The 26,986-nt window shown below is 36.5% G+C and overlaps 1 protein-coding gene across 3 annotated transcripts in view; it reads right to left on the bottom strand.

Annotated features, from left to right (window-relative positions):
• Frmd3 (FERM domain containing 3) overlaps positions 1 to 26,986 on the bottom strand; it is a 191,370-nt gene that overhangs the window by 45,023 nt on the left and 119,361 nt on the right. For all 3 annotated transcript variants that reach the window (XM_031377683.1, XM_031377682.1, XM_031377681.1), the window contains exons 7-12: positions 25,273 to 25,360; positions 17,870 to 17,958; positions 5,289 to 5,352; positions 4,127 to 4,215; positions 2,780 to 2,854; positions 2,435 to 2,503 (exon numbers count right to left, since the gene is read on the bottom strand). In XM_031377683.1, the coding sequence (XP_031233543.1) occupies positions 2,435 to 2,503; positions 2,780 to 2,854; positions 4,127 to 4,215; positions 5,289 to 5,352; positions 17,870 to 17,958; positions 25,273 to 25,360 (474 nt within the window). The remainder of the gene's footprint in view (positions 1 to 2,434; positions 2,504 to 2,779; positions 2,855 to 4,126; positions 4,216 to 5,288; positions 5,353 to 17,869; positions 17,959 to 25,272; positions 25,361 to 26,986) is intronic.

Below are 26,986 nucleotides of genomic sequence, written 5' to 3'. Positions count from 1 at the left end.
TTTTTTTTTTTTTTTTTTTGAGGAGTAGAGTCTCAGGTGTGAGGACAGATGACAAATAAATTATCATTGCCATTATAGACTAACATTTTTCCCTGAAGAGTCCCCACAAAATGTAACCTCATTACTATATTTTTATTTTTTATAGCTACATCAAAGAAGCATATGTATATATGTACATATATATATATATAATGGCAGAAAAGAATCATGTTTTTCCATGTAATATGAATTTTAAGAAAGTAGAAATTACATGAAAGTGTCACAGATTACTATTTCTCTGACCAATGTGGTGCCTTGGAGAGGTTAAAGGCTTTCAGACTAGCATCTTGGACACAATACATGTTTAAGAAAATAATTAAATCTTATATCATTTAAATAGATGGAACAAATATATCCTTAAGGCCATTTCCTATCCAAAGTTTCTGATAAAGTAAAATGCTATATTTTATTACCCCTGTCTTCATTTCTGCTTATGAGAAGGTAGAGTGTTCTAAATTGCTTTCTAATCTTTGAACAGTCTGCCACACATTTAGATATTGCATCAAGGCATCAACAATCAATAGTTCCTACACTCTTCAACCCTGCAGGTTTCTCTTACTTTTTAAAGCTGGAGAGACAGATTTTAAAGATCTGCATATGAGAACTCCTGTTAGGACTACCCAAAAGCAGAGATAAATCATAAACTGTATATATCTGTATCAGTTTTCCTGAAGAGTTCATCTATACTCAGCTTTTTGGGAGACTGGTGGTATCAGGATACCCTTGAATATCTGCCTTAGCCTACTTTCTGAGAGGACACAGCTATCTCCTTCCTGTAACCTCAGGAATAAAGTAGAGTACCACTGAGCTCACCCAAGATTCTTGAAAATGGAAGGACCTCAGCAAATCTGAACATGAAGGAAATGCATTTGGGTTCCAAAGCTGAAGAAGGAAAGGCAGGTGCCAACTATCTTGTGAGAAATTCCCTAAATAATTTATCAGAAGTTGAGGCCTTATGGGGAAGTATGGGGGCTACAAAAGAATGTTTTGGGGGTAGGACCTTAAAGGGTAGTGGAAGGTGAAGGTGAATAAGAATAAAGTAGAATGATTATATATATATACACACACATATATATGTAAATGCTATAGTTAAGGTCATTATGTCATACGATAACTTAAAAGCAAAATTATAAAATAATTTAGGTTATGTTGATTTTATTTTAGAGGGTGTGGTATTATGATGAGAGTGTTCACCTTAAGGCAGTCAGTATGTTTGAACTTTAGGATATATATTTGTTTTTGTAAATTGTAGTCATATAAAGTCAGTTTGTCAGAGAAAAGACTTAACTCCTAAGAACAAATAATAGATTGCTCCTTTAAAAAATATGTGCAAGATGTAGAAAGGAGAATGAGAATTTTAAGGTTATCTTGGGTTGCAGAACATCTTGTCTCAAAAAAATGTGTAATATGAATCTAATAGTGGTCATGACTCACATTCCATGGTTTGGCATTTGGACTGTAGAGGCCATATAAGTGTTATAAAATTTCCAAATGGAAAAGCAAATTGGCAAAAAGGACTGGAATAATCTCTCACTTCTCTATAAGGACAAGTAAATCAAGCCTTTGATCAGGTACAGAGGTACGCCAAACCATCTGAGGTAGCTTGTGGTTCTTTATGTGAAAACACACGCTTCCTGAGTGGAAACTTAGGAGTCTAATGAGACATGAAATGCATGAGGTTGTGTGTAGACTGCATGTAGCACAACATGTGTGAGAAAGCTTATGGTATACAAAAAAGACAACCCAAATGATACAAACCCCTCAATCGTTTATATAATGTGGCCTTTTGGTACTGCTATTCCCTTTCCTTACCCCATTCTCCTTCTTCCCTTGGAACACCATATCATTGGTTAATAATTTTTCACTGCTCTACTATAACTTCTTGCCTATGGGCAATTCACTTCCCATACAGAAGAGCCTAGAATCCATTAGCTGTTCAGTCATAGAGAAAGACTCCAAGAAGCAGGCTTGACCATGTCTGATGAGCAAGGTATGGTTAGGGCTGTTCTATGAGGGAAGTGTGACAGGGTGATGGAGCAGACAGAGCTAGCAGGAGCCATCCAATAGCATATGTCTTGCTTAGTCATGTAGCATTCTCACTCAATATCTATCTGCATACTATTTGTTGTTGGAAAGAATCCAAACTGTCTTGAGGCCATGGCCCTAACAAATGGGAGGGAGATTTCTAGAAAAGTGAATCACTTGACTCCATGTTGCATCCCCCTATACTTAGAGACTTATGAGAGTTATCAAAAGTTAGGGTAATAGTTATTCATTTTTTTGTAGTTGTTGAAGGATAAACCTTGAGTCTCATATGTGCTAATCTACCTTTTAAGTGCCTTTGTGTGTCATTGAAGCACCGTCCCCACACACCAAAAGAGATCACCCTACTCACCTGTGTACCTCAGGAGGATCCCTCTGGATTTTGGAGCTTGCTTCTACCACCTCTTTAGCAACTTTACCACTACAAAATACACAAATACAATGTATTTAAGTAAGCACTGCAAATAATGGTTAAGGGATGTATCCATGATCCCAAGGTGGCTTTAAGAGTCTATCCTTTCCCTTCTTCCATGGGAAAAATGTATCTGGAGGGTTAGGGCACCTGTCAGGTGGATAACTTGGTAGAATGGGAAATAGACTAACTGAAGGTAATAGCACAATAACTACAAACAAAAATTCAAATGTAAATGAATGCCCCACCTCAGTTCATCATTGCAATGGATCCATTGTTACCCACCTGTATCGAAATCTACTTCCTTTGAAAAATATCTTGCTGCTTGACACAGTCTTGATCTGACTGGACTTTGCATACCTTCAAAGAAAAGCACAGCAGAGGTGGTAGTGAAATATTCAAGTAGGACGTTCAGTACAACTGTGGTAATTATACCCACTTTAACATCTAGAAAGAAATTAATTTTACACGATGACAAGCTTACACACACATGATCTGGAGGAGTGTACAAAAAGTAGAAATTTTATGTACATTATCATTTTATATGTTCAGTGATCTATGCCTTTTCCTTTTGCTGTTTGTGAGCACTGGTCATAACCCACACATTTGGTTTTATACTCCATTTCTAGTTCAGGCCTGCAGAAAAGTTTCAGGTAAGTTGAATAGAAGGAATTGTGTAGAACTACATGTAATAGGGTAGCCCAATTGTCACCAGAGAGATATCTTCCGACACCTGATGGGACCAGATGCACGTATTCACAGCCAAATATTAGGTGGAGCTTAGGAAAACTCAAGAAAGAGTGGGAGGATGAATTGTAGGAGCCAGAGGGGTCAACGACACGAGAAGAACATGGGCCACAGAATTAACTAAGTAGGAGTCATGGGGCTCACAAGGGTCTGAAGCAGCATCACAGAGCCTGAATGGCTCTGTACTAGGTCCTCTGCATACATGGGGAGTTTTAGCTTAGAGTGTTTGTGCGACTCCTATCAGTGGGAATGGGGCATGTTTCTGACTCTTGCCTGCTCTAAGGACACTTTTTCTCCTATTGGATTGCCTCATCCGATTTTACTGAGGCTTGTGCTTTGGATTATTAGGCTTTGTGCACTGTGTTATATACAGTGCTCATTTGTCGTTCTTGGGAGGCTTGCTCTTTTCTGAAGGGAAATGGCGGTTTAGTCAATCTGGTGGAGAAGGAAGGGAAGAAGACTGGGAGGAGTGGAGGGAGGGAAGGCTGTGGTAGGGTTGTAGTGTATGAGAAAAGAATGTATGTTTTAAAAAGGAGAGAAATACTTCTTAGTCTTTGAAAAAAAAATTTGTGATCCCTCTCTGTTTGGTTTGATAGCACAGTTTTAATTGAGTTGTTCATTTTCTTTTTGTTTATTTTTCTAGTTCTTTGGATATTCTAGACACTAATCCATCCTCAGATGTGTGTGGTATATAATTATGTCCCTCATTCATATTGTAAAGTATTTAAATGTAATGTCATTCTACATTCAAATAGAATATAAAGAGGTATACTAAACAAAATAAATGTTTAGTCACTGGTAAGGCATAAAGGGCTCCATGAGTACTTTATAAACCTATAAAACCTTCCCTTCAAACTTCCCTTCAAAGAAACACAAGAGTCTTACTTATAAAAGGCTTGGTTTTCTACCCCACATTTCCACAAATGTTTGCAGGCAGCTGGTGTTGAAGTATGGAATGCCAAAACAGCATTTTTCTATTAAGAAAATAACAAGAAATGGTATGTTAAACACAGTTTATATTATTTATGCTTTTCAATAGGTATTTGTATCCTACTACCTTTTTTTTTATTGTACATGGGTGTTGCTTTAGGCATATGGGTCCGTATACATTCCTGTATGGAGGCAAGAGATTGATGTTGGATGTCTTTATCACTCTTTAACACATTTTTTTGAGACAGTCTCTTACTGAACCTGGTGTGCACCATCCTAGAGTGGCAGACCAGCAAACTCTAGAGATAGCTCTCTTTCACACACAGCTGGGGTAAGGGTTTTATGTACGCAAACTAAAATCATTGTAGTTGCACAGTAAGCACTGTACCTATTGAAGCTTCTCTCTAGGACCCCCTCCAATATTACTATGTTCATTAAAGCTGAAATGTATGGATTTTTCCTTACTCATCAGATATCACTAATCTATTTAAATGAGACAAAAAGCTGATTGATTCATAGTTCCTTACCAATACTCCAAGTATCACCCACCTCTTCAATTTTTGAGTAATTTAAAAATTACTACACTGGAAGAACATTTGAGTCAAATGTCAAGGGTCAAGAAAAGCAGCAAACTTCAGGTCTAGCTTTAAGGTTCAATATTTTATTAATAGCCTGCCACCAAGTCCTCTCCCTGGTGAACCTCAAAACTATTGGGGAAAATCCATTTGGGATTATATAATGTTGTTATAACACATTACCTAGTGTTGATTTATATATAGGTTTATAAGTATTTTTCTTTTGTTTCATTTTTCATAACTTAGACAAAGACTTATAGAGTTTATGTTTTATATTTAATGAATAAAGTTTACCCCAATCTGTCTTTTTAACATAGCTCTATCCAGTTAACATTGCTCACTTACTTTATTTTTATGGGTGGATTGCCAGTAAATTCTCTAGCTCTACACTGTTTTCAACAATTAGTTTCCATTATCCCCACTCTTTAAAGTCACACTCTTTGGAGGCAACCATCCTAAAAGCGATTTGATTCTTGGATCTCTCTTTAGCACATCCACACTTGCACATGCACACACAACTAATTATAAATTCAGTATCTGACCTCTTTCTGGGAGCCAAGCACGTAAAATGTCTTCCCTTCAAACTTTAATTTGCAGACATCTGACCTAAGAAAAGAAATTCTCTGGGTGAAAAGGAAAATAAACCTTATAGCTAAACAATATGCCTGGCTTTTCCATATAAATCTATCTGACTCACAAATGCCAAGGAAACTACAATGAATCAATTTTTTTTTATTATTATCTGTAATGGTCTGTTGAGAATGGAAGTCTCTAAGTCAATTATGTAGCAATTTTCTTCCCAAGAGTTGATATACTGCAATCTCAGAATAATTTTACTTTTTTTTTTATAATTTTACTTTTATACAATTAGGATACATCTTTCATTTAAGAGGTTCTGTTTATTAAGAGAAAATGTTTATTTGTAAATATTAGCAACTGAAACAACAATTGGTGAGGACATTTTGCAAAGTAAAAAGAATGCTAGTAAGAGAATATGGATTCAAAGTATCTATTTTTTCCACTATTTTTCAACTACCTCTAGGAAGAACATATACCACATTATAGATTTTCAAGAGAATCATTCCTGTCCACATTGAAATTCTCAAAAAAAAGTATGGTCAAAGACAACTTTGATTTTATCCCAAAAGACTATTTGATGCAAACGTGCTTTGAATGTAGATCCATGGTCATTTCCTTGTTGAGTGAAAAGAAGGATTTTAAATATCTCTTTTACTTAGTTTTTATAATAGTTATATTGCATGTATATTTTTCCCGTGAGAAAATAAACAGTAATACTTCATTCATCTGGTTCAATGTAGGGAGAGAAATTTGAAATGATAACCAAGCTGGATTTAAAAGAAACACACACAACTATGATTTACATGAGAAGAAACTTTGATTTAGCAAGAGATGCATGGTTATAACAAATAAATATGTTTAAGGAGAAGCCAAAAAGGATGGGGTCCACATGAACACAGTACCAGTAACATAGGCAACCTGAAGAAATAAAAACACAACAAAATGCTCCAGACTATTCACCTCAATATGCAAATGACCCCTCCACAAAATGGTGTTCAAGTAGAAAAGACATGATACTAATCTGCATTTAGGTGCAGCAGCTTCTAGTCAAAACATTTCGGGTCTCAAGTAATTTTGGAAACCTGAGTATATAATGTCCTCCAAGACTTTTGCAGTCCTGGGATGGAATGAGGGCAGTCTTCAAGTTACCCATGCTTCCCAAACTAATTTGGAATATCTATGGTATCTACCCTGGGATTGACTGAAGTAAACACATTGGAGCTTCTTTGTCGGATCTGAAAATCTAGAGAAGAAAACCAAATAGCAACATCATATAACAATTTATAGTTATCAAATCACCCCAGATTTTCAAAGCACTCTTATAAACATTGCATTTGTTTCTCCTCCAACTCCTTCATCCTCTAAGACAATCATATACAACCAATACCCATCCTATGGATGAATATATTGAGACTCAAAAGAATTTAAAAGTGAGTTCTGAGATTCCTAACTGTGGAAGAAGAGGACAAATGGGTACAATGGAGGATTGAAAGTATGACTGACTAAAAAAAATCAATGATATAATAGAAACAGATGTATAAAAGTTGGAGTCTTAGACAGATGCACTTAGCACTTAAAATGAGCAGAATGCATGGAAACAGACATTCATCTAGGACTAATTGGCTATTCTGGGTCTTTTGTTGTTCTATATCAGATTGAGGATTTTCTTTCTATTTATATGAAGAATGAGATGAGGATGTTGATTGTGATTTTACTGAACCAGTAAATGTCTTGGTAGGCAGGCCTTTTTACACAATTCTACCAAGCTATACCCTTGGGAAGGTCTTCAAATTCGAGTATGTTTCTCATTCTCTTTCTTCACACATTTAAAGTTTTCACTGTAGAGGTTTTTCACCTCTTTTGTTATGTATATATTGAAAAAGTGGGAAGACAAGCATGTCCATAATCTCTTTTTCAGCCTGCTTGTTGCTCATATGTATTAAGACTGGTAAATTTTGTACGTCAATTTTGTATCATAATACTCTGCTAAAATTATTGATAGTTTCTACAACTTTTCTAGTCAAATTTTGGAAACATTGGGTATAAGATAATATAACCTTCACTTGAAAATAATTTGACTTAATAGATTCCCATTTGTATCCCTTCTCTTGCCTTATTGCTCCAGCCTCTATCACATTATGGATGAGGAGTAGAGATAGTGGATAAACCTCCCCCATTCCTGATTTTAATGGGGCTTATTAATGGTTTTATTCATTTAGGATGATGTAGGCCATGAGTTTGTCATATATAAACTTTATTTTGTGGGAATATGTTTCCTACAGTCCTACTTGTCCTAGGAATGTTATTATGAAGGCATGTTTAATTTCATAAAAAAAATTTGTTTTTGTTTTTTTTTGCTTCTTTTTTTCCCCCCATTTTTATCAGATATTTTCTTTATTTACATTTCAAATGTTATCCCTTTTCCTGGATTCTCCTCAGAAAACCCCTATCCCATCCCCCTCCCCCTGTTCACCAACCCACCCATTCCTGCTTCCCTGTCCTGGCATTCCAATACTCTGAGGCATCAAGCCTTCTCAGGAGGAAGGGCCTCTCTTCCCACTGATGTGCAACAAGGCCATCCTCTGCTACATATGCAACTGGAGCCTTGAGTCCCTTCATGTGTACTCTTAGGTTGGTGGTTTAGCCCCTGGGAGCTCTGGGGTTACTGGTTGGTTCATATTGTTGTTTGTCCTATGGGGTTGCAAACCCTTCAGTTCTTTGCGTCCTTTCTCTAGCTCCTTCATTCAGGACCCTGTGCTCAGTCCAATGGATGGTTGTGAGCCTCTACCTCTGTATTAGTCAGGTACTGGCAGAGTCTCTCAGGAGACAGCTATATCAGGCTTCTGGCATCAAGTACTTGTTGGCATCCACAATAGTGTCTGGGTTTGGTGACTGAACATGGGATGGATCCCCAGGTGGGGTAGTCTCTGGATGGTCTTACCTTCAGTCTCATCTCCACACTTTGTTTCTGTAGCTCCTGTCATGGGTATTTTGTTCCTCCTTCTAAGAAGGACCAGTGTATCCATACTTTGATTTTCCTTCTTCTTGAGCTAAATTTGGTCTGTGAAGTGTATCTTGGGTATTCTGAGCTTCTGGACTAATATCCACTTACCAGTGAGCATATACCATGTGTGTTCTTTTGTGATTGGGTTAACTCACTCAGGATGATATTCACCAGATCCACCCATTTCCCTAAGAATTTCATAAATTCATTGTTTTTAATAGCGGAGTAGTATTCCATTGTGAAAATGTAACACATTTTCTGTATTCATTCCTTGATTGAGGGACATCTAGGTTCTTTCCAGCTTCTGCCTATTATAAATAAGGCTGCTAGGAACATAGTGGAGTATGTATCCTTATTACATGTTAGAGCATCTTCTGGGTATATACTCAGGAGTGGTATAGGTGGGTCCTTTGGTAGTACTATGTCCAATTTTCTGAGGAACCATAAAACTGATTTCCAGAGTTGTACCAGCTTGCAAGCCCACCAGCAGTGGAGGAGTGTTCCTTTTTCTCCACATTCTCACCAGCATCTGATGTTACCTGAGTTTGTGATCTTTGCCATTCTGACTGGTGTGAGGAGGAATCTCAGGATTGTTTTGATTTGCATTTTGATATTCCTTAGTTGAGAATTCTTTGTTTAGTTCTGTACCCCATTTTTAATAGGGTTATTTGGTTCTCTGGAGTCTAACTTTTTGAGTTCTTTGTCTATATTGGATATTAGCCCACTATCGGATGCAGGACTGGTAAAGATCTTTTTCCAATCTGTTGTTTGCCTTTTTGTCTTATTGATAGTGTCCTTTGCCTTACAGAAGCTTTGCAATTTTATGAGGTCCCATTTGTCAATTCTTGATCTTAGAGCATAAGCTATTGGTGTTCTGTTCAGGAAATTTTCCCTTGAGCCCATGTGCTCCAGCCTCTTCCCCACTTTCTTTTCTATTAGTTTCAGTATATCTGGTGGAGGTCCTTGATCCACTTGGTCTTGAGATTTGTACAAGGAGATAGATTTGCATTCACCTACATGCTAAGGGACAGTTGAGCCAGCACTGTTTGTTGAAAATGCTGTCTTTTTTCCACTGGATGGTTTTAGTCTCTTTGGCAATGAACAAGTAACCATAGGTGTGTGGGTCTATTTCTGGGTCTTCACTTCTATTTCATTGATCCACCTGCGTGTCACTGTACCAATACCATGCAGTTTTTTTTTTTTTTTAAATCACAATAGCTCTGTAGTACAGCTTAAAGGTCAGGGATGGTGATTCTACCAGAGGTTCTTCTATTGTTGAGAACAGTTTTCAGTTATCCTAGGTTTTTTGTTATTCCAGATGAATTTGCAAATTGTTCAAGTCTGTGAAGAATTGAGCTGGAATTTTGATGGGGATTGCATTAAATCTGTAGATTGATTTCTTCAAGATGGCCATTTTTACTATATTAATCCTGCCAATCTATGAGCATGGGCGATCTTTCCATCTTCTGGTATCTTCTTCGATGTCCTTCTTCACAGACTTGAAGTTCTTGTCATACAGATCTTTCACTTGCTTAGTTAGAGTCACACCAAGGTATTTTATATTATTTGTGACTATTGTGAAGGATGTTGTTTTTCCTAATTTTTTTCTTAGCTTGTTGTCTAGTTGCTTCTGGCTACCTATTGAATAGGTAGGGATGGAGTGGGCAGCCTTGTCTAGTCCCTGATTTTAGTGATATTGCTTCAAGTTTCTTTCCATTTAGTTGATCCACTTGGACTTGAGCTTTGTACAAGGAGATAAGAATGGATCAATTTGCATTCTTCTGCATGCTAACCTACAGTTAAGCCAGCACCATTTGTTGAAAATGCTGTCTTTTTTCCATTGGATAGTTTTAGCTTCTTTGTCAAAAATCAAGTGACCATAAGTGTGTGGGTTCATTTCTGGGTCTTCAATTCTATTCCACTCATCTACCTGCCTGTCACTGTACCAACACCATGCAGTTTTTTATCACAATTGCTCAGTAGTACAGCTTGAGGTCAGGGATGGTGATTCCCCCAGAAGTTCTTTTATTCTGAGAATAGTTTTTGCTATCCTGTTTTTTTTGTTATTCCAGATGAATTTAAGAATTGCTCTTTCTAACTATATGAAGAATCGTGTTGAAAATTTGGTGGTGATGGCATTGAATCTGTAGATTATTTTCAGCAAGATGGCCATTTTTTCTCTATTAATTCTGTCAATCCATCTTTTGAGGTCTTCTTCGATTTCTTTCTTCAAAGACTTTAAGTTCTTGTACAAATCTTTCATCTGTTTGGTTAGAGTCACATCTAGATACTTTATATTGTTAAGAGACTATTGTGAAGGGTGTCGTTTCTCTAATTTGTTTCTCAGCCTGGTTATCCTTTGAGTAAAGGAAGGCTACTGATTTGTTTGAGTTAATTTTATATCTAACCAGTTTGCTTAAGTTGTTTATCAGCTGTAGGAGTTCCCTGGTAGAGTTTTTGGGGTCTTTTAAGTATACCATCATATTATCTGTAAATAGTGACAGTTTGACTTCTTCCTTTCCCATTTGTATTCCTTTGACATCCTTTTGTTGTCTAATTGACCTAGCTAGAACATCAAGTAATATGTTAAATAGATAGATAGAGAGAGAGCAGCCTTGTGTAATCCCTGATTTTAGTGGAATTGCTTCAAGTTTCTCTCCATTTACTTTGATGTTGACTACTGGTTTGCTGTATATTGCTTTTACCATGTTTAGGTATGGACCTTGAATTCATGTTTTTTCCAAGACTTTTAAGATGAATGGATGTTGCATTTTGTCAAATGCTTTTTCAGCATCTAATAAAATGATAATGTTTTACTCTTTAATTTGTTTACATACTGGATTACATTGGTGGATTTCCATATATTGAACTATCCCTTCATCCCTGGGATGAAGCCTACTTAATCGTGGTGAATGATTCTTTTGATGTGTTCTTACATTTGGTTGGTAAGAGTTTTATTGAGTATTTTTTTTGCATCGATATTCATAAGGGAAATTGGTCTGAAGTTCTCTCTCTTTGTTTGGTCTTTATGTGGTTTTTAGTATCAGTGTAATTGTGGTTTCATAGAACAGATTGGATAGTTTTCCTTCTGTTTCTATTTTGTGGAATAGTTTGAAGAGCATGGGTATTAGGTCTTCTTTGAAAGTCTAATAGAATTCTGCACGAAAATCATCTGGTCTTGGGCTTTTTTTGATTGGAAGAGTTTTAATGAGTTTTTCTATCTCTTTAGGGGATATGGGACTGTTTAGATCATTTATCTGATGCTGATTTAACTTTGGTATTTGGTATCTGTCTAGAAAATTGTCCATTTCATCCAGGTTTTCTAGTTGCGTCAAGTGTAGGCTTTTGTAGTAGGATCTGATGATTTTTTTGAATTTCCTCAGATTCTTTTGTTATATTTCCCTTTTCTTTTCTGATTTTGTTAATTTGGATACTGTCTCTATGCCCACTGGTTAGTCTGGCTAAGTGTTTATCCGTCTTGTTGATTCATTTCAAAGAATCTACTCCTGGCTTTGTTGATTCTTTCTATAGTTCTTTTTGTTTCTATTTGGTTGATTTCAGCCTTGAGTTTGATTATATTCTGCCTTCTACTCCTCTTCGGTGTATTTCCTTCTTTTTGTTCTAGAGCTTTCAGGTATGCTGTCAAGCTGTTAGTGTAAGCTCTCTGCAAGTTTTTTTTGAGGAACTTAAAGCTATGAATTTTCCTCTTACCACTGCTTTCATTATGTCCCATAAGTTTTGTTATGATGTGTCTTCATTTTCATTAAATTCTAAAAAGGCTTTAACTTCTTTCTTTATTTCTTCCTTGACCAAGTTATCATTGAGTTGAGTATTATTCAGCTTCCATGTGTATGTGGGCTTTCTGTTATTTTTGTTGCTATTGAAGTCCAGCTTTAATCCATAGTCATCTGATAGGAGGCATGGGATTATTTGCATCTTCTTATACCTGCAGAGGTCTGATTTGTGACCGATTATATGGTCAATTTTGGAGAAGGTACCATGAGGTGCTGAGAAGAAGGTACAATCTTTTGATTTAGGATGAAATCTTCTATAGATATCTGTTAAATCCATTTGGTTCATTATTTCTGTTAGTTTCACTGTGTCTATGTTTAATTTGTGTTTCCATGATCTGTCCATTGAATGGGGTGTTAAAGTCTCCTACTATTATTGTGTGAGGTGAAATGTATGCTTTGAGCTTTAATAAAGTTTCTTTTATGAATGTGAGTGCCCTTGCAGTTGGAGCTTAGATGTTCAGATTTGATAGATTTCTCCTTTGATGAGTATGAAGTGTCCTTCCTTATTCTTGATGACTTTTGTTTGAAAGTTGATTTTATTTGATATTAGAATGGTTACTCCAGCTTGTTTTCTGGGTCCATTTGCTTGGAAAATTGTTTTCCAGCCCTTTACTCTGAGGTAGTGTCTGTCTTTGACACTGAGGTGCGTTTCCTGTATGCAGCAAAATGCTGGGTCCTGTTTACATATCCAGTGTGTTAGTCTATGTCTTTTTATTGGGGAATTGAGTCCAATGATATTAAGAGATATTAAGGAATAATGATTGTTGCTTTCTGTTATTTTTGTTGTTATTCTTATATTTGTATGGCTATGTTGTGTTTGTTCAAAGAAGATTATTTTCTTGCTTTTTCTAGGGTGTAGATTCACTCCTTGTGTTGGCATTTTCCATCTATTATTTTTTATAGGGCTGGATTTGTGGGAAGATATTGTATAAATTTGGATTTGTCCTGGAATATTTTGATTTCTCCCTCTATGTTAATTGACAGTTTTGCTGTGTATAGTAACCTCAGCTGCCATTTGTGTTCTTTTAGGGTCTGAGTGAGATGTACCCAGGATCTTCTGGCTTTCATAGTCTCTGGTGAGAAGTCTGGTGTATTACTGATAGGTCTGCCTTTATGTGTTACTTGACCTTTTTCTCTTACTGCTTTTAATATTCTTATTTTGTTTAGTGATTTGGTGTTTTGATTACTATGTGATGGGAGGAATTTCTTTTCTTGTCCAATCTATTTGGAGTTCTGTAGGCTTCTTGTATGTTCATGGGCATCTCTCTCTCTCTCTCTCTCTCTCTCTCTCTCTCTCTCTCTCTCTCTCTTTTTAGGTTAGGTTAGGGAAGTTTTCTTCTACAATTTTGTTGAAAATATTTACTGGCCGTTTAAGTTGGAAATCTTCAGTCTCTTCTATAGCTATTATCCTTAGCTTTGGTCTTCTCATTGTGTCCTGGATTTCCTGAGTGTTTTGGGTTAGGAGTCTTTTGTATTTTCACTTTCTTTGACTGTTGTTTCTATGTTTTATATGGTATCTTCTGCCCCTAAGATTCTCTCTTCTATCTCTTGTATTCTGTTGGTGATGTTTGCATCTATGACTCCTGATCTCTCTCCTAGGTTTTCTATCTCCACAGTTGTCTCTCTTTGTGCTTTCTTTATTGTTTCTATTTCCATTTTTAGATCCTGTATGGTTTTGTTCAGTCCCTTTACCTGTTTGTGTTTTCTTGTAATTCTTTAAAGGATTTTTGTGTTTCTTCTTTAAGGACTTCTACCTGTTTACCTGTGTTCTCTTGTATTTCTTTTTTTTCTCTCTCTTTCTCTCTCTCTCCCTCTCTCTCCCCCTCTTTTCCTATCCCCCCTCTGTCTACCTGTCTGTCTGTCTCTCTCCACCCATCATCTTCTGCCCTAATACATCACAGCTTTTTCTCTTCAGACCTACAGGCGCTCACACATCATTATAGAACTGGATTTCACCATTATCTAATTTACAAATGGTCTATCAACTTCCACAATATATTTGCCAATTCTTATAGTAAATTTCCCCTTGTTATTCATATAAATATCTATTATCTATCTGTCTGTCTGGCTATCATCTATCATCATATATTTCCCATTAGTCCTGCTTCTCTGGAGAACTCTATCACAATTTTTGTCACTTATCAAAAACTTTTCCTTAATTATTGAACTTTAATTCTATGCCTGTACTTAGAGGAAGTAGTTATCAATCTCTTGTATTTCTTTAGGAGAGTTATTTATGTCCTTCTTAAAGTCCTCTATCATTATCATGAGATGTGATTTTAAATCAGAGACTGCTTTTTTTGTGTGTTGGTGCAACCTGGGTTCACTGTGATGGGAGAACTGGGTTCTGATGATGCCAAGTAGTCTTGGTTTCTGTTGCTTATGTTCTTCTGCTTGCCTTTCGCTACCTGGTTATCTCTGGTGTTAGCTGGTCTTGCTGTCTCTGACTGTGGCCCTGTGCTCACAGGTGTGTAGGCCCTCCTTGAAGACTGGCTCTCTCCTGGCTCTCTTTGTTCATGTAGCTCTGTGGCACAGGGTCAGCTATGGGTGCCAGTGGAACATGGAAGACTCCTGTCCTAGGCCGCCCCTCTGGTCTTGTGTGCTGAGGGTTCCGGGGGGTTCCTTTGAGAAGCAGGGGTGGTTCTACCTGACCTCACAGGACTGTCCACGCTCCTGGGAGGCTTACTCCCTCCTAGTGCTACTTGGGTATGGAGCCCTGTTGTGGAAGATTTGCTCCAGGTGCAGATGGAAACTGGAATACTGCCCCCCCTTATTTTTTTTGCTTCTATTGAAATGATCATATGATTCTTGTATTTTTTGTCCATTTAATTGGTTTATTACATTTATTTCTTATATATGTCGAAATTGTGTCACTGTTATAAGGCCAACCTTGTTCATGAGATGTACTCCTTTTGATACATGCCTGCATTCAACTTGTAAGATTTTATTGGGTGTTTTTAAATCTATGTTTATCAGTGATACTGGCATACCCACACATGAGTGAACATATGTGGTTACCTGGTTTTGCTATTAGAGTAATAAGGCTTTATAGAAGGGGTCTAGAAACACTTTATGTTTCTATTTTTTTGAATAATTTAAGAACTATGTGGGTGGGTGTGCACCCTCATAGAAGCAGGGGGAGAGAGGATAGGATAAGGGGTTTCTGGAGGGGAAACCAGGAAATGGGATAACATTTGAAATTTAAATAAAGAAAATATCCAATAAAAGAAAAGTAAAGAACTATTGGCTATAGACCTTCTTTGGAAGCCTATTAGAATTCTGATTTTTCTTTACAGGTAATGAATCCTCAAATCATGAAGCAACCAGGTAAATAGTTACTAAATGTTTTAATAATATGTTTTTATTGATATGAAAAGTACTCTAACTAAAAGGAAGTTAAGGGAAGAAAAGTTTATTGTAGGTTATAAGTCCAGCATAAATCCATCATTAAGAGAAATTAAGGCAGGAAGTCAAGGTAGGAACTTGAAGGCAGCCCAGCACTCTATTCCATACAGCTAGCACCAACCAAGAAATCTACTTATCAGCTAATCAGTACCACAGGGACCATAGTTTTCTTATAGTTTCAGACTGTGTGCATAGGAAATGGTGCTGTCCACAGTTACTTGGCCCCTTTATATATCAATTAATAATCATGGCAATGTCTCACAGAAATGTCCACAGGTCCATTTGATCTTTTTTTTTTTTTTGTTCAGCTTCTGTGATAAATACCATAACCAAAAAATAAATAAAAAGTCAACCTGCAGGAGCAAAATGATTAATTTCCTTCTACACTTAAAGGTAAGAACTTAGTGAAACCAGTGTGGCAGGAACTCAAGGCAAGAAACTGGAGGCAGAAACTAAAGCAGAGATCACAGAGAAATGCTGCTTACTGGTTTACTATTCTGGTTTGCTCAGTTATGTTTCCTATATAGTTCTAGTCCATCATTCAGAGGTGATACCACTAAGAATAAGATGGACCCTTCTATGTGAATTAATAATTAAGGAAAATGCCCCCATAGACATGATTAGAGGCCAGTTTGAGACAAGCACTTTCTCAAGTCATTTTTTTTTTCTTTTTGTGTATGCCTAGAATTTTGGGTCAAGTGACAAAAGCTACGCAGTAGAATCTACCCTTTGTTAACTTGACAGCAAACATATTATTGGTAAGCAATACCTTTTTTTTTTTTTTACTTTGTGCCCAAGATCTCATGTTCACATCACAACATAAAACACAATCCCACTTTTAATAAAATAAACTCATGTGGTCTTTAAAAATGGTACTAGTTTAAAAGTCAACATTCTCTTTAAAAATCCAGTAGTTTTCTTCCACTTTCTGTAAAATCCAAACTATGTTATGGTATATTTCTTAAAAAAATCACCAGGGTACAGAAAAATCATATCAAATCAAAATCAAACTGTGAAAATAACTCATTGTCCAATGTCTGGGACTCACTCATGATCTTTTGGCTCCAAACGGCTTGAGCAACTCCATCATTGCAACTCCATAGTCAACTGTACACACAGAGGCTCAGTGTGCTCCACTCTGCATCTACCACTGCTCTTGGTGCTCATCCCAAGGTCATGCACCTGAGACTACATCTACATAGTAAACTCCTAGATTCTCTACAGGAATCCTGGTCCTATCACATGCTACTGATTTTCAGCTTTTTTCTATGACCCTTTCAATCCTGGGATTTCTACAGCAATTGAGGCTGCACTGTCACAAATGGCTATTCCTAGATGCTCTTCTGGAACTCTGACCCTGACATACAGTGTCAAGCCTCAGCTGTTCTTCATGACATTTTTATGACTTCAAGAGCAGTACAATGTGGGAGACTTTTACATATTAGCATGTTTGGACCTCAGGTTGAGATGGAGTTTTGGTTCTTTCTGGACCGTAGCATCTGGGTGCCAATTCTAAGGAAATACTTCCCAGAAGATTTTTTTCCTCAGTGATGGTGGTCTTATTAATAACAACTAATTTTTCTGTCTGGAATAACATTATTAATTGTTCCACCTAAGCGAACTAAGTTTCTTTTTTACAAAGTCTGAGTACAAAGTATCACACAAACAACCCTTGTAGAAGCTTTTCTTCCTTGTAAAACTTCACAAGTCAAGCCCTTATTGTTCGCATTGCTTTCAGCATTATATTCCAATTTTCCACAGAACAGCCCACTAAGCTCTAAACATTGAATTTATTTTGTGGCCCAAACCTCTAAAATCCTGCAACAATCTTCTCTAAAACCCAACATGTTCAGGTGTGTCACAGCAAGACCCTACTTCTGGTACCAATATTTTAAATATATAGTATGCTTCTTTTAAGGCAGGGACTGAAGCACAGACCCTGAAGAAACATTGCTTGATTGTCCCAGTGGCTTGTTCTGCTACCTTTCTTATGCAGCTCAAGCCTGCCTTCTCAGGCATGCTACAAACCACAGTGGGCATAGGCCATGTTACATCAATTAGCTATTAAGAATATAATCCACAGGTATGCCTGTGTTTTAATGCAGTTTTAATTGACGAAGTTCCTCAATTGAGATTCACTCTTCTCAGGTATGTCTAGGATTTGTGTCTAGTTGACAAAAGCTAACGAGCACACTAGATACTTTTAAGTTGTATCAAGTTGACAGTTAAAGCTAACTAACTAGGAAACTACCTGAAAGTTTCAGAAAGAAAAATAATGCTAAAGAGAAAGAGTAAGAAGATTAAGGAAAAGGTAAGTCATATTTTTGAAGGATGTACTTACCATTTTCTCAAGTGGATTCTTTTATTTCCCTGGAATACGACAAAACCTGCAGCAGTGAATCCTAAAAATGCTGTAGCACCTCTTGAATCCTGAAAAGATAAAAATAAAGAAGTATTTGGATTGAGAAGTATAATGATAAATAACATGCTCTTTGTCTTTCATCTTGGGTTAATTTGAATCAAGGCCCGCAACTACAATCCTGGGATTTCTACAGCATAAATTAAATGTTTAAGATAGAATTCCAAAGAATATGACTTCTAAACTCTGGACAAAATCGGGGGTTATTTATTGTTTCTCTTCCAGAAATCGACATCTTATCCTAGCATGAACACTCTAGTTTCCAGGGTTCTGAGTTGCTTGTGGTCTGCATCTTCTCTGTACTGCCAGAAAACTGTTCTTGGTTGCCATTAGCCCACTAATACAATGAAACCAATGCTTTGAGCATTCTGCCCACCTGATTCAACCATATGGAGAATTTCTGACATTATCAGTATAAAAATCACCAGAAAAAGCCTACTTATCTCCCGACCAAACCTGAAATTCTAAGTAACTCATAGATAACATAAGGTAAAAGTGTAACAGAAAAATCCAGTCATTTTTCCAAACAAAAAGATAAACAGAGGTAATTATATTTCTGGAAAGAATCTATGCTGCTAAAAGAAATAAACATATACATATATATGTTTATATAGGATATATATATATATATATATATATCATTACAAGAAGCATCTGAGAAATATCATAAAACAACTATATAGGCAGCAAGAGATGATTCATGTGTCAACAAGGACAAGTAGAAGCACCCTAGCACACCAGTGTCATTTGGCACCCTCACCTCCATGCTCACAGTGCCTGAGGTAATAGGAGGAAGGGGTAAGCTCTGGAAAATCAGATATTTATGAAGTTCCCAAGTGCTTGTGATGAGCACACTGAGCTGAGTACTATAGATCTAGTACTTAGCTAATAAGCCATCTTGGTCTCGGGAAATGCATATGCTTAAAGAATAGTTCCAAAATATCCTGATTGACATGAATGCTTCATCTAGAATTAGTGTTAGTATTTTATTGATACATACTTAAAATGCAGAGAAGGAAATATTGATTACATGAATAATTTTTGAGAATATGAACACAGTACCACCTTATAAAATTGACAAGAGACAAAATGTGTGTCTCAGAAGATAGAAGTATAAAGGTCTGAGTTGGTATCCAAATCCAAACTTAAAATTATCTAGAGATAAAAATGTATACCTGTAACCCTAGCCTTGGCTGTGGAATGAGGGAAGATTGTTTAAAAATGCCAGCCTAGCCAAATCTATAAGCTCTCAGTTCAGTGAGGAAACACTCACTTAATACAATTAAGGTGCAGAGAGATTAATGAGAGACACCCAAGGCTGTCCACGGGCTTCCACATGTAAGCCCATATAAGTACACACTTGCACATACATGTATCATACAGACATATGAGAGAGAGAGAGAGAGAGAGGAAGAGAGAGAGACAGAGACAGAGAGACAGAGAGACAGAGAGACAGAGAGAGAGGGAGAATCTGTAGCTCTAAGATAGAATACAGGTGACTCTGATAAAAGTTGTTTATTTCACCCTTGTGGAAAATGTTTACAAATAATATGAAAAAAGAAAAAAATTAACAAATACTTTCAGTTACAATAATTTAAAATGCTTATTTTCCCTTTACCTTTCTCTGTTTTTAAGACTACATTGAAAAATTAACATAATTTTATTTCATATGGATGTAACATGTTACATTAACTTGTTGTCCAAGGATATCCAAGAGACTCCTAATACATACAGCCTATTGTTTTGTCCTTCGGTACCTCTCAGAGATGGAAGTTCAGATCATGTTGCTAAAGACACTATGCACTTCAGAAACAAGGCCCAATGATGTCTGAGCTGGAACTGATCTAAAATCTCTCTCTATGGGAACTAAATTTCCTAGTACCAGAAGATGCCATGCAAGCTTCCAAAGGGGTGAGGCAACCACCAATGTAACACAGCTATAATGCCTATGAACCATATCAGTGACCAGCATGGCATGATAACCCTAAGGGTGCATGATTAGTATGCATACCTTGGTAACAAATAACAGCTTTCTAACTGGACTGAAGACCTGTACAAGAAGGAGACCATGCCTCATACTGGAGACCTAGCTAAGTACTCAGTTCCATCAGAAAAGGTTATCAGAAAGGAATTTACAACCATGAATTTAATAAATCAGCATAATCCCTAACAATCATCTGTAAAAAATTGTTCTTATACTGATAGTTAAGTATATCCTTAGCCCACCATTAAGGTGATTTCTATTTGCAACAGAACACAACCAATCAAGAGACTGAGTTGCAGAGCCCAGTATCAGTGGATATATTTATATATCATTCTCCTAGCTAAGGCTATGGAAGTAGGGGTAAGAGGGATTACTTTAAGAAACAGAGGATCAGGATGTTTGCTGTGAGATTGTGTCCAGAAGCTGCACCCATAAAGTCTTGCCAATATGATGATCAAAAAGAGATTGGAACAAGGATGAAACCATGAAACATGCCAAATTAGCCAGAGGAAAATCACTGGACCCCACACAAATAATAATTGGCAACTGAGGAAACTTGGAACAGAGAAGTGTCCTTCAATGAAGAGCATATAGGTGGGATGTCAACTGCCAACAGGTCACCTCTGAAAAATTACATATACAGATTATTACATGGAATAAATTTGTTATAATATGCATATTGGGAATATATATTCACATATATATGTATATATACATATATGCATGTCTATGTAATAAAAATTATTAAAAGAATAGAGGCCATACATTTGAAGGAGTGTGGAGGGGCACAATGAGAATGAAGGAAGAAAAGGGAACAATATTTTATTAAATTACCATCTTAAAAAAATAAAGAAAAGAGAACTGCCTTTCTTGTGTCCCATAGTTTTCAGTTGTGTTTTAAATTTTTATTTAATTCTAAAAGGGTTTAAGCTTCATTGTTGTTACAATACTCAATCAGTAGTGAGACTTGATTTTCTTCCCTAATATGTTGTCAATTTTGTCTAATTTTTGAAAAGAAAGTTGTCTTTTTGTTCTTTTTTTTGTTTTTATTTTTTTAGTACTTGAGTGGAATGTTCTATAGATGTTTGGAAGGTCCACTTAATTTACAATGATATCTTATAACAACATTTCTGCATTTTTTGTTTTGTTTTTGTTTTTGTTTTTTTGTTTAGATGATCACACCATTGAAGAAAGAGGGGTACTGAAGCTAACCCCCATTACAGTGTTAGGGTCAATATGTGAAAATAGGTATAATAGTCTTTCTTTTATGATCTAGGGTGTCATTGTGGCTCATATAGATGTTTAGAATTGTTAACATTTTGATAGATTTTCCCTTTAAATGTATATGAGGTGTCCTCCTCTTTCTCTTCTGATTAGATTTGGATTGATGAAATATTTGTACTTAATTCTTGGTTTCTTATTGTATGCTTTGCTTGGAATATTCTCTCTCTCTCTCTCTCTCTCTCTCTCTCTCTCTCTCTTTCTTTCTTTCTCTCACCATATGGAGATATCTGTCAAGGATGGTAAGGAGTGTTTCTTGGATGTAGCAGAAAGCTACCTTGGCTCTCAAGAGAGCTAAAAGAGTTGTTGCTGCCTTGATATTGGTGGTCACAGCCTCAATAAGTGTGGTTTCTAGTTTTGTCTTATCCTCTACATCCTTGGTTAAAGAGATTCACACAGCACATCCTGTAGATCAATTATCCAAAAATATGTCAATAGCACTCATGCACCAGAAGATTATTAACAGGGGACTCCAGGATAGGTTTCATGCTTTAGAGGAAGCAGTCCTATTTGTGGGAAATCAAATTCAAAATATTAAGATTCAGCTCCCAGTGCTAGACCATTCATTGTTTTGTTGGGTCTTCTTAACCTCCTTGAAGTATAATACCTCTGACCATGACTGGTTCTAAAATTCAGTTTCATTAAAGGGGCTTTGGAACAACTCTTATTAGATTTTGGATACAGATTCCCTACATCATAAGAACATGGATATTAGTAACTTTAGAGTGGGATTGACTATTACTGAGAAAGTGTCTGCAGCTTTTGCCTTTGCTGTGTATGAGCACACTGGTTCATCTTTCTGGATGACCTTATTGATAAACAGAGACATTTCAGTTGGTTTATTCCTGTTGGTTTTGTTTCTCCTTCTAGTCTACATCATCAAGTTATACATTCAGTAACCACATTCTTTGTAAATGTTGACACTTTCAAATTAAAACAGAAAGGGGGAGATGCTGAGTGCTACAGGGCCATGAGCAAAGGATGGTGTGACATGCTTCCTGGCCCTGGAGAAGAGCCAGCAGGTCATGGTCTCCACAGATGTGGTTGGTCCCTAGGCATAAGGCTTGTTTGTATATTTTACTTTATGTTTGTTCTTGAGGGAATGCCTTCTCTGCCAAGGTTAATGACTCCCTGATAATCAGAGACAGCAGGAGTCTGGAAGGTGAGAGTGTGTCTAATGTCCTTAGCAAAATGATAAACACTGTGATCTTCAGGATAGCTCTTTTTTTTCTTCTGTAAATATTTTATGTTTCCCCGAAATATAATGACTTTAAAAATATTTAACCATAAAAATACCATCATGCCTGAAAGACTAACATTATTTCTTAAGCATTATCAAATAGCCAGGGTTGATATTTTTCAGGATAGCTCTTAAGACTATGGGAAAGAAATCTCAATATATATATATATATATATATATATATATATATATATATATACACACACATGTATATATATGTATATGTATATACATACATACATATATATGTATGTATATATGTATATATATATTTTTTTTCTCTACTATGCACAATATAAGGATCCAATAGGAGTTATGAGGGGCTTCGCAAACCTAAAGAAACAGAGGCAGCTACACTATGAACCAGGTTGTCAGAAAGATATTAAGGAAGGAGATAAAGAGATTTGGGGAGTCGTGATTGCAGGGCAAGATCCCACCCATGTAAGTTTATTGTTTGTGCTTACAAGTATAGACAGATTGCTGAGTTCAGAATCAGTTTGGGACAGAGTGAGGTTAGGCCCAGGCATGGTGGTAATACCAATCATAGAGGAAGATAGCTTATTGTCTCTGCTTGCAAAGGCAGGCAGATCTCTGAATTCATTTGCCATGTTAAAAATCATGTACTTGCTCTCCTTTTCTAAGAATCAAGCAGTCATAAAATGCTCATTCATGAGATAATCAAAGGAAACCTGGGGTGGATGATTAAACTGATATGTTAATAGAAGACTAGGCTTTGATCTGTGAGAGTTATCTTGGAAAGCCAGCAGGAGTAGAACACAAGGTTCTAGGCTCATACCCCACCATTGACTTTGAGGTGTACTTTTTGCCACTCCTAAACACCTCTTCCTCAGAGCCCCTCTCCAAGCTGAGACTGGTACTTGGTAGAAAAATGGATACTGTTTTGTAATTTAATCTGTTAGTCTGTCTGTTTATTGGGTTATTGGGCCCATTAATATTTACAGTTATTAATTACCATTTTATTAATTCTTGGTATTTTGTTATTGCATTGTAGGCATTTTTCCTTCTTTTGACTGACTTCTGGGATTTATTATTATTTGTGTCTTCTTGGATCTAGTCAATACCTTCATACTGAACTTTTCCTTCTAGTGCCATCTGTAGAGCTGAATTGGTAGATAGTAATTGCCTAAATTTGTTTTTGTCATGGAATGTTGTGATTGACAGTCTTGCTAGGAATAGTAGTCTGTTTTATTATCTGTGGTGTCTCAAAGTTTGTAGAACATCCATCTGTGCCTTTCTCACTTTCAGAGTCTTCAATGAAATGTCAGGTGTTTTTACAATGGGCCTGCCTTTACATGCCACTTTCTCTCTTCTTTTCCTTTCCTTTCCTTTCCTTTCTTTTCTTTTTCCTTTCTTTTTCTTTTCATTTTTCTATTCTTTTTTTCCTTTTCTTTTTTCTGCAGATTCTAACATCCTTTTCTTTTGTTCTATACATTTAGTGTTTTGATTATTATTGTCATAGGGAGTTTATTTTCTGGTGTTTTTCTTTGCCTCTGCCTGGGTTTCTTTTCCTTTCTCTGTACTTGTTATTTGCATTGTCCCAGATTTTCTGGATGTTCCATACCAAGATTATTTTTATTTTCTAGATTTTACATTTTCTTTGACTGAATTATCAATTTATTTCATCTTATCTTCAGATTTGAGAGTCTCTTTTATGTATCTTTTCATCTATTGGTAAGTATTACCTCTGAGCTTCATGTTTGACTTCCTGCACTTTTTACTTCCTCTTTTTTCATTTTTTGGGGGTTGTATGTATGTATGTGTTTCTATTTCTTTGTTAAATTCTACTTTCATTTCTTGAATTTTTTGTTGTTATTTTATTCATCTGTTTGTGTTTTTACAATCTTTATTAAGACATTTATATAATTGTTTATTTGAGGTCCATGTCAGATGTTTCAGCAAAATTGTTCTTCCTGGACCCCACACAATAAAGTTGGTGGCTTCCAGAAGAGGCACATTGTTTTGTCTGTTCATGTTTGTGTTTTGGTGTTGAGATCTAGCCATCTGGAGTTATAATATTGAAGTGGCCCTGGCAGAGATGCCTGGTTTGATCTTTTTTGGATGGGTGTTACATTCTGTATATATTGTTTTCCACTCAGGATGCTAACCACATGCAATAGCTATGGAATCCATGGTAAAGAATGTTCCTGTGGGTAGGTAGGTATCATAAAGAAATGGAGATGGGTTGGAAAGAAAAGGTGGAAGGGCTGTAGCAATAAACCAGGAGCAGCCTAGAGTCTGTATCAAGAGGCAAAGTTTCCATGGAATGAAGGTGGGATAGGAGGAGGTGCTCCTCTGTGCAGGCTGGTGTAGTACTAAGAGTAAATCTTGAGAATCCATAATAGAAGACAGGAATTATAATAAAGTTTGCCTCCTTGAGTACTGGTCTACCCTAGCCACTGGTCTTATGGTACAGAGTAATTGTGGGTAGATGGGCACAAAAAAGAATGGACATGGACTTGAAAGAAAGTAGTAAATAGTGACTTCAAGACTATATATACTTTTTGTTGGTAAAGACATTAAAAGTGAACTTGTTTGAATATGCTCACTTTATGATGGAAATCATCAATTACATGAATAAATGACTACATATTTTGGAAAATATGGATACTCTAGTACAATTAGTGAACATTTCCAGGACTCTGTCACAGATGTCAAACATGTCCAAAAAAATGTGACCTTAGTCTAATTCTTTCTGTTGTAGTATGGCTGTATAAATCTCTTCTTCCAGAACTACATGCCAATAATTTCTTTTTGGATAAAATGATGATTATATAGCAACCTGTTGTGTGAGGCAGTTACCTTGCATGGATGAGGATCCACTCCATAAGTTTCCAATGTATGAGCTTTCATGAGCAAGTTGAATTCAGCAATCGCTGGGCTCTGACCTCTAAATGACACACACAAAACAAATTAGAGAATTTAAGTGAAATACAATCAATAGAAAGAGTAGTCCTTTTAATCAATCAAATGTTACTTTCTAAATTAAATATAGAATAAAGACCCTTATGTCAATAGTGCTGGGTATATCTATCAGTATTTCTCACCCTTTATGAATGCCATATTTTGTAACTAATTGTACAAAAGTATACTGCTATATATTTTCCACATTCTCATGAGTATAGAGTTAGTCAATGTTATCAAGTTACCAGTAAGGATGTCCCACAAATTAAATATTAATATAAAACAAAACTCAAAATCTCTACTACATATTTTAAAAGACTATTCAGGATAAATATTTCTTATTCAGAACAAAAAGTTGGCAATCTTGTTCTTCTGTCAGCAATTCTAAACAAAACAAAAAAATATAAATAATTGTTCAAAGAGCCCTAGATCATCACAGGAAATTTCAAATATTAATTTAAGAACTGGCCCCTATTTTGGAAAACAAGGTTCAGAGAAAGGGGGTTAGCAAATACAGATTTAGGAAGAACTGGCTTGGACACTGAGACTATGTTCTATTTCAATGATCCAGCTCTGACTCACATGAACATCTCATATGAACTACAGAGAATCCAAGCCATTCCCATCACTAAGCATGATGGCTTAGTGTTTAATGTGCTTGCTGTTAAAGAATAAAGGCTTGAGTTTGAATTCATAGAACTCATGTAAAAGAAAGACATGATGGTATGCACCTATTACAGCATGGGTGGTAGAGAGAGAAGAATCCCTGGAAAATCCCCCAGATCAGCTAGTATGGTATTCAAGCAGTGAAAAATAGGACTTTTCCTCCAATAAGGTGGAAAGCAAGTAGAGATACCCAGTGTTGTCTCTACACTGTTCTATACCACTCTGCAAGCATGCACCTATAGTCACACAAGGAATCTCTCTCTCTCTCTCTCTCTCTCTCTCTCTCTCTCTCTCTCTCTTTCTCTCTCTCTGCCACACCCTCTCATCTACTCCAGTAAAGTCTGCAGTATCAGGCTTGAAAACCTGATCATGGACCAGAGGCATTATGACTTCAAAGGGAGTTTTTGCCTCCTGGGTATTCAGTCAGTCGTTGGCATCTCCTAACTCAGACGTGTTCCAGATTAGTCTTTCCAATCGTCAACATGCCTTCTTTTATTCAGGCATAAAGTAGCCCCAAGAAATGATTCATAAATAGCTAAAACTTAAGATTAAATGTTGTTCCCTGGCCAGCACAGCATTCCAATATATTCTAATTTATTACCAAGCTGTTGTTAGCTTGGAATTTCTCACAAGAAACATGCCTTATCATACAGGGTGTCCTCAGAGTTAGGAATAGAGGTCAGGCACTATTGTAACTGTAAACAGAATTCTCAGGGCAATCCCTCAGAAGACAGAATTGCTTTACATACCAGAAAGTAATTGAAGAGCTTCCCTCACTTTAGGGCATTCTCAGGTACTGCTAGATTGAGACTTCCTGGTGCTAATTCCAGAGAATTAGCTTGGGACTGCCAAGATAGCCCCAGTGGGAAGGAAACCACTGCTCTTCTGCTTCTCACCTGGATGCCTGATCTTACTGACCTTTATGTGGTCCTCACCTGCCTACATG

This window comes from Mastomys coucha, unplaced genomic scaffold (assembly GCF_008632895.1).
Source record: "Mastomys coucha isolate ucsf_1 unplaced genomic scaffold, UCSF_Mcou_1 pScaffold18, whole genome shotgun sequence".
Classification (NCBI taxonomy): domain Eukaryota; kingdom Metazoa; phylum Chordata; class Mammalia; order Rodentia; family Muridae; genus Mastomys; species Mastomys coucha.
Note: the sequence above shows the minus strand (reverse complement) of the source record. Positions and strands in the feature narration are given on the sequence as shown.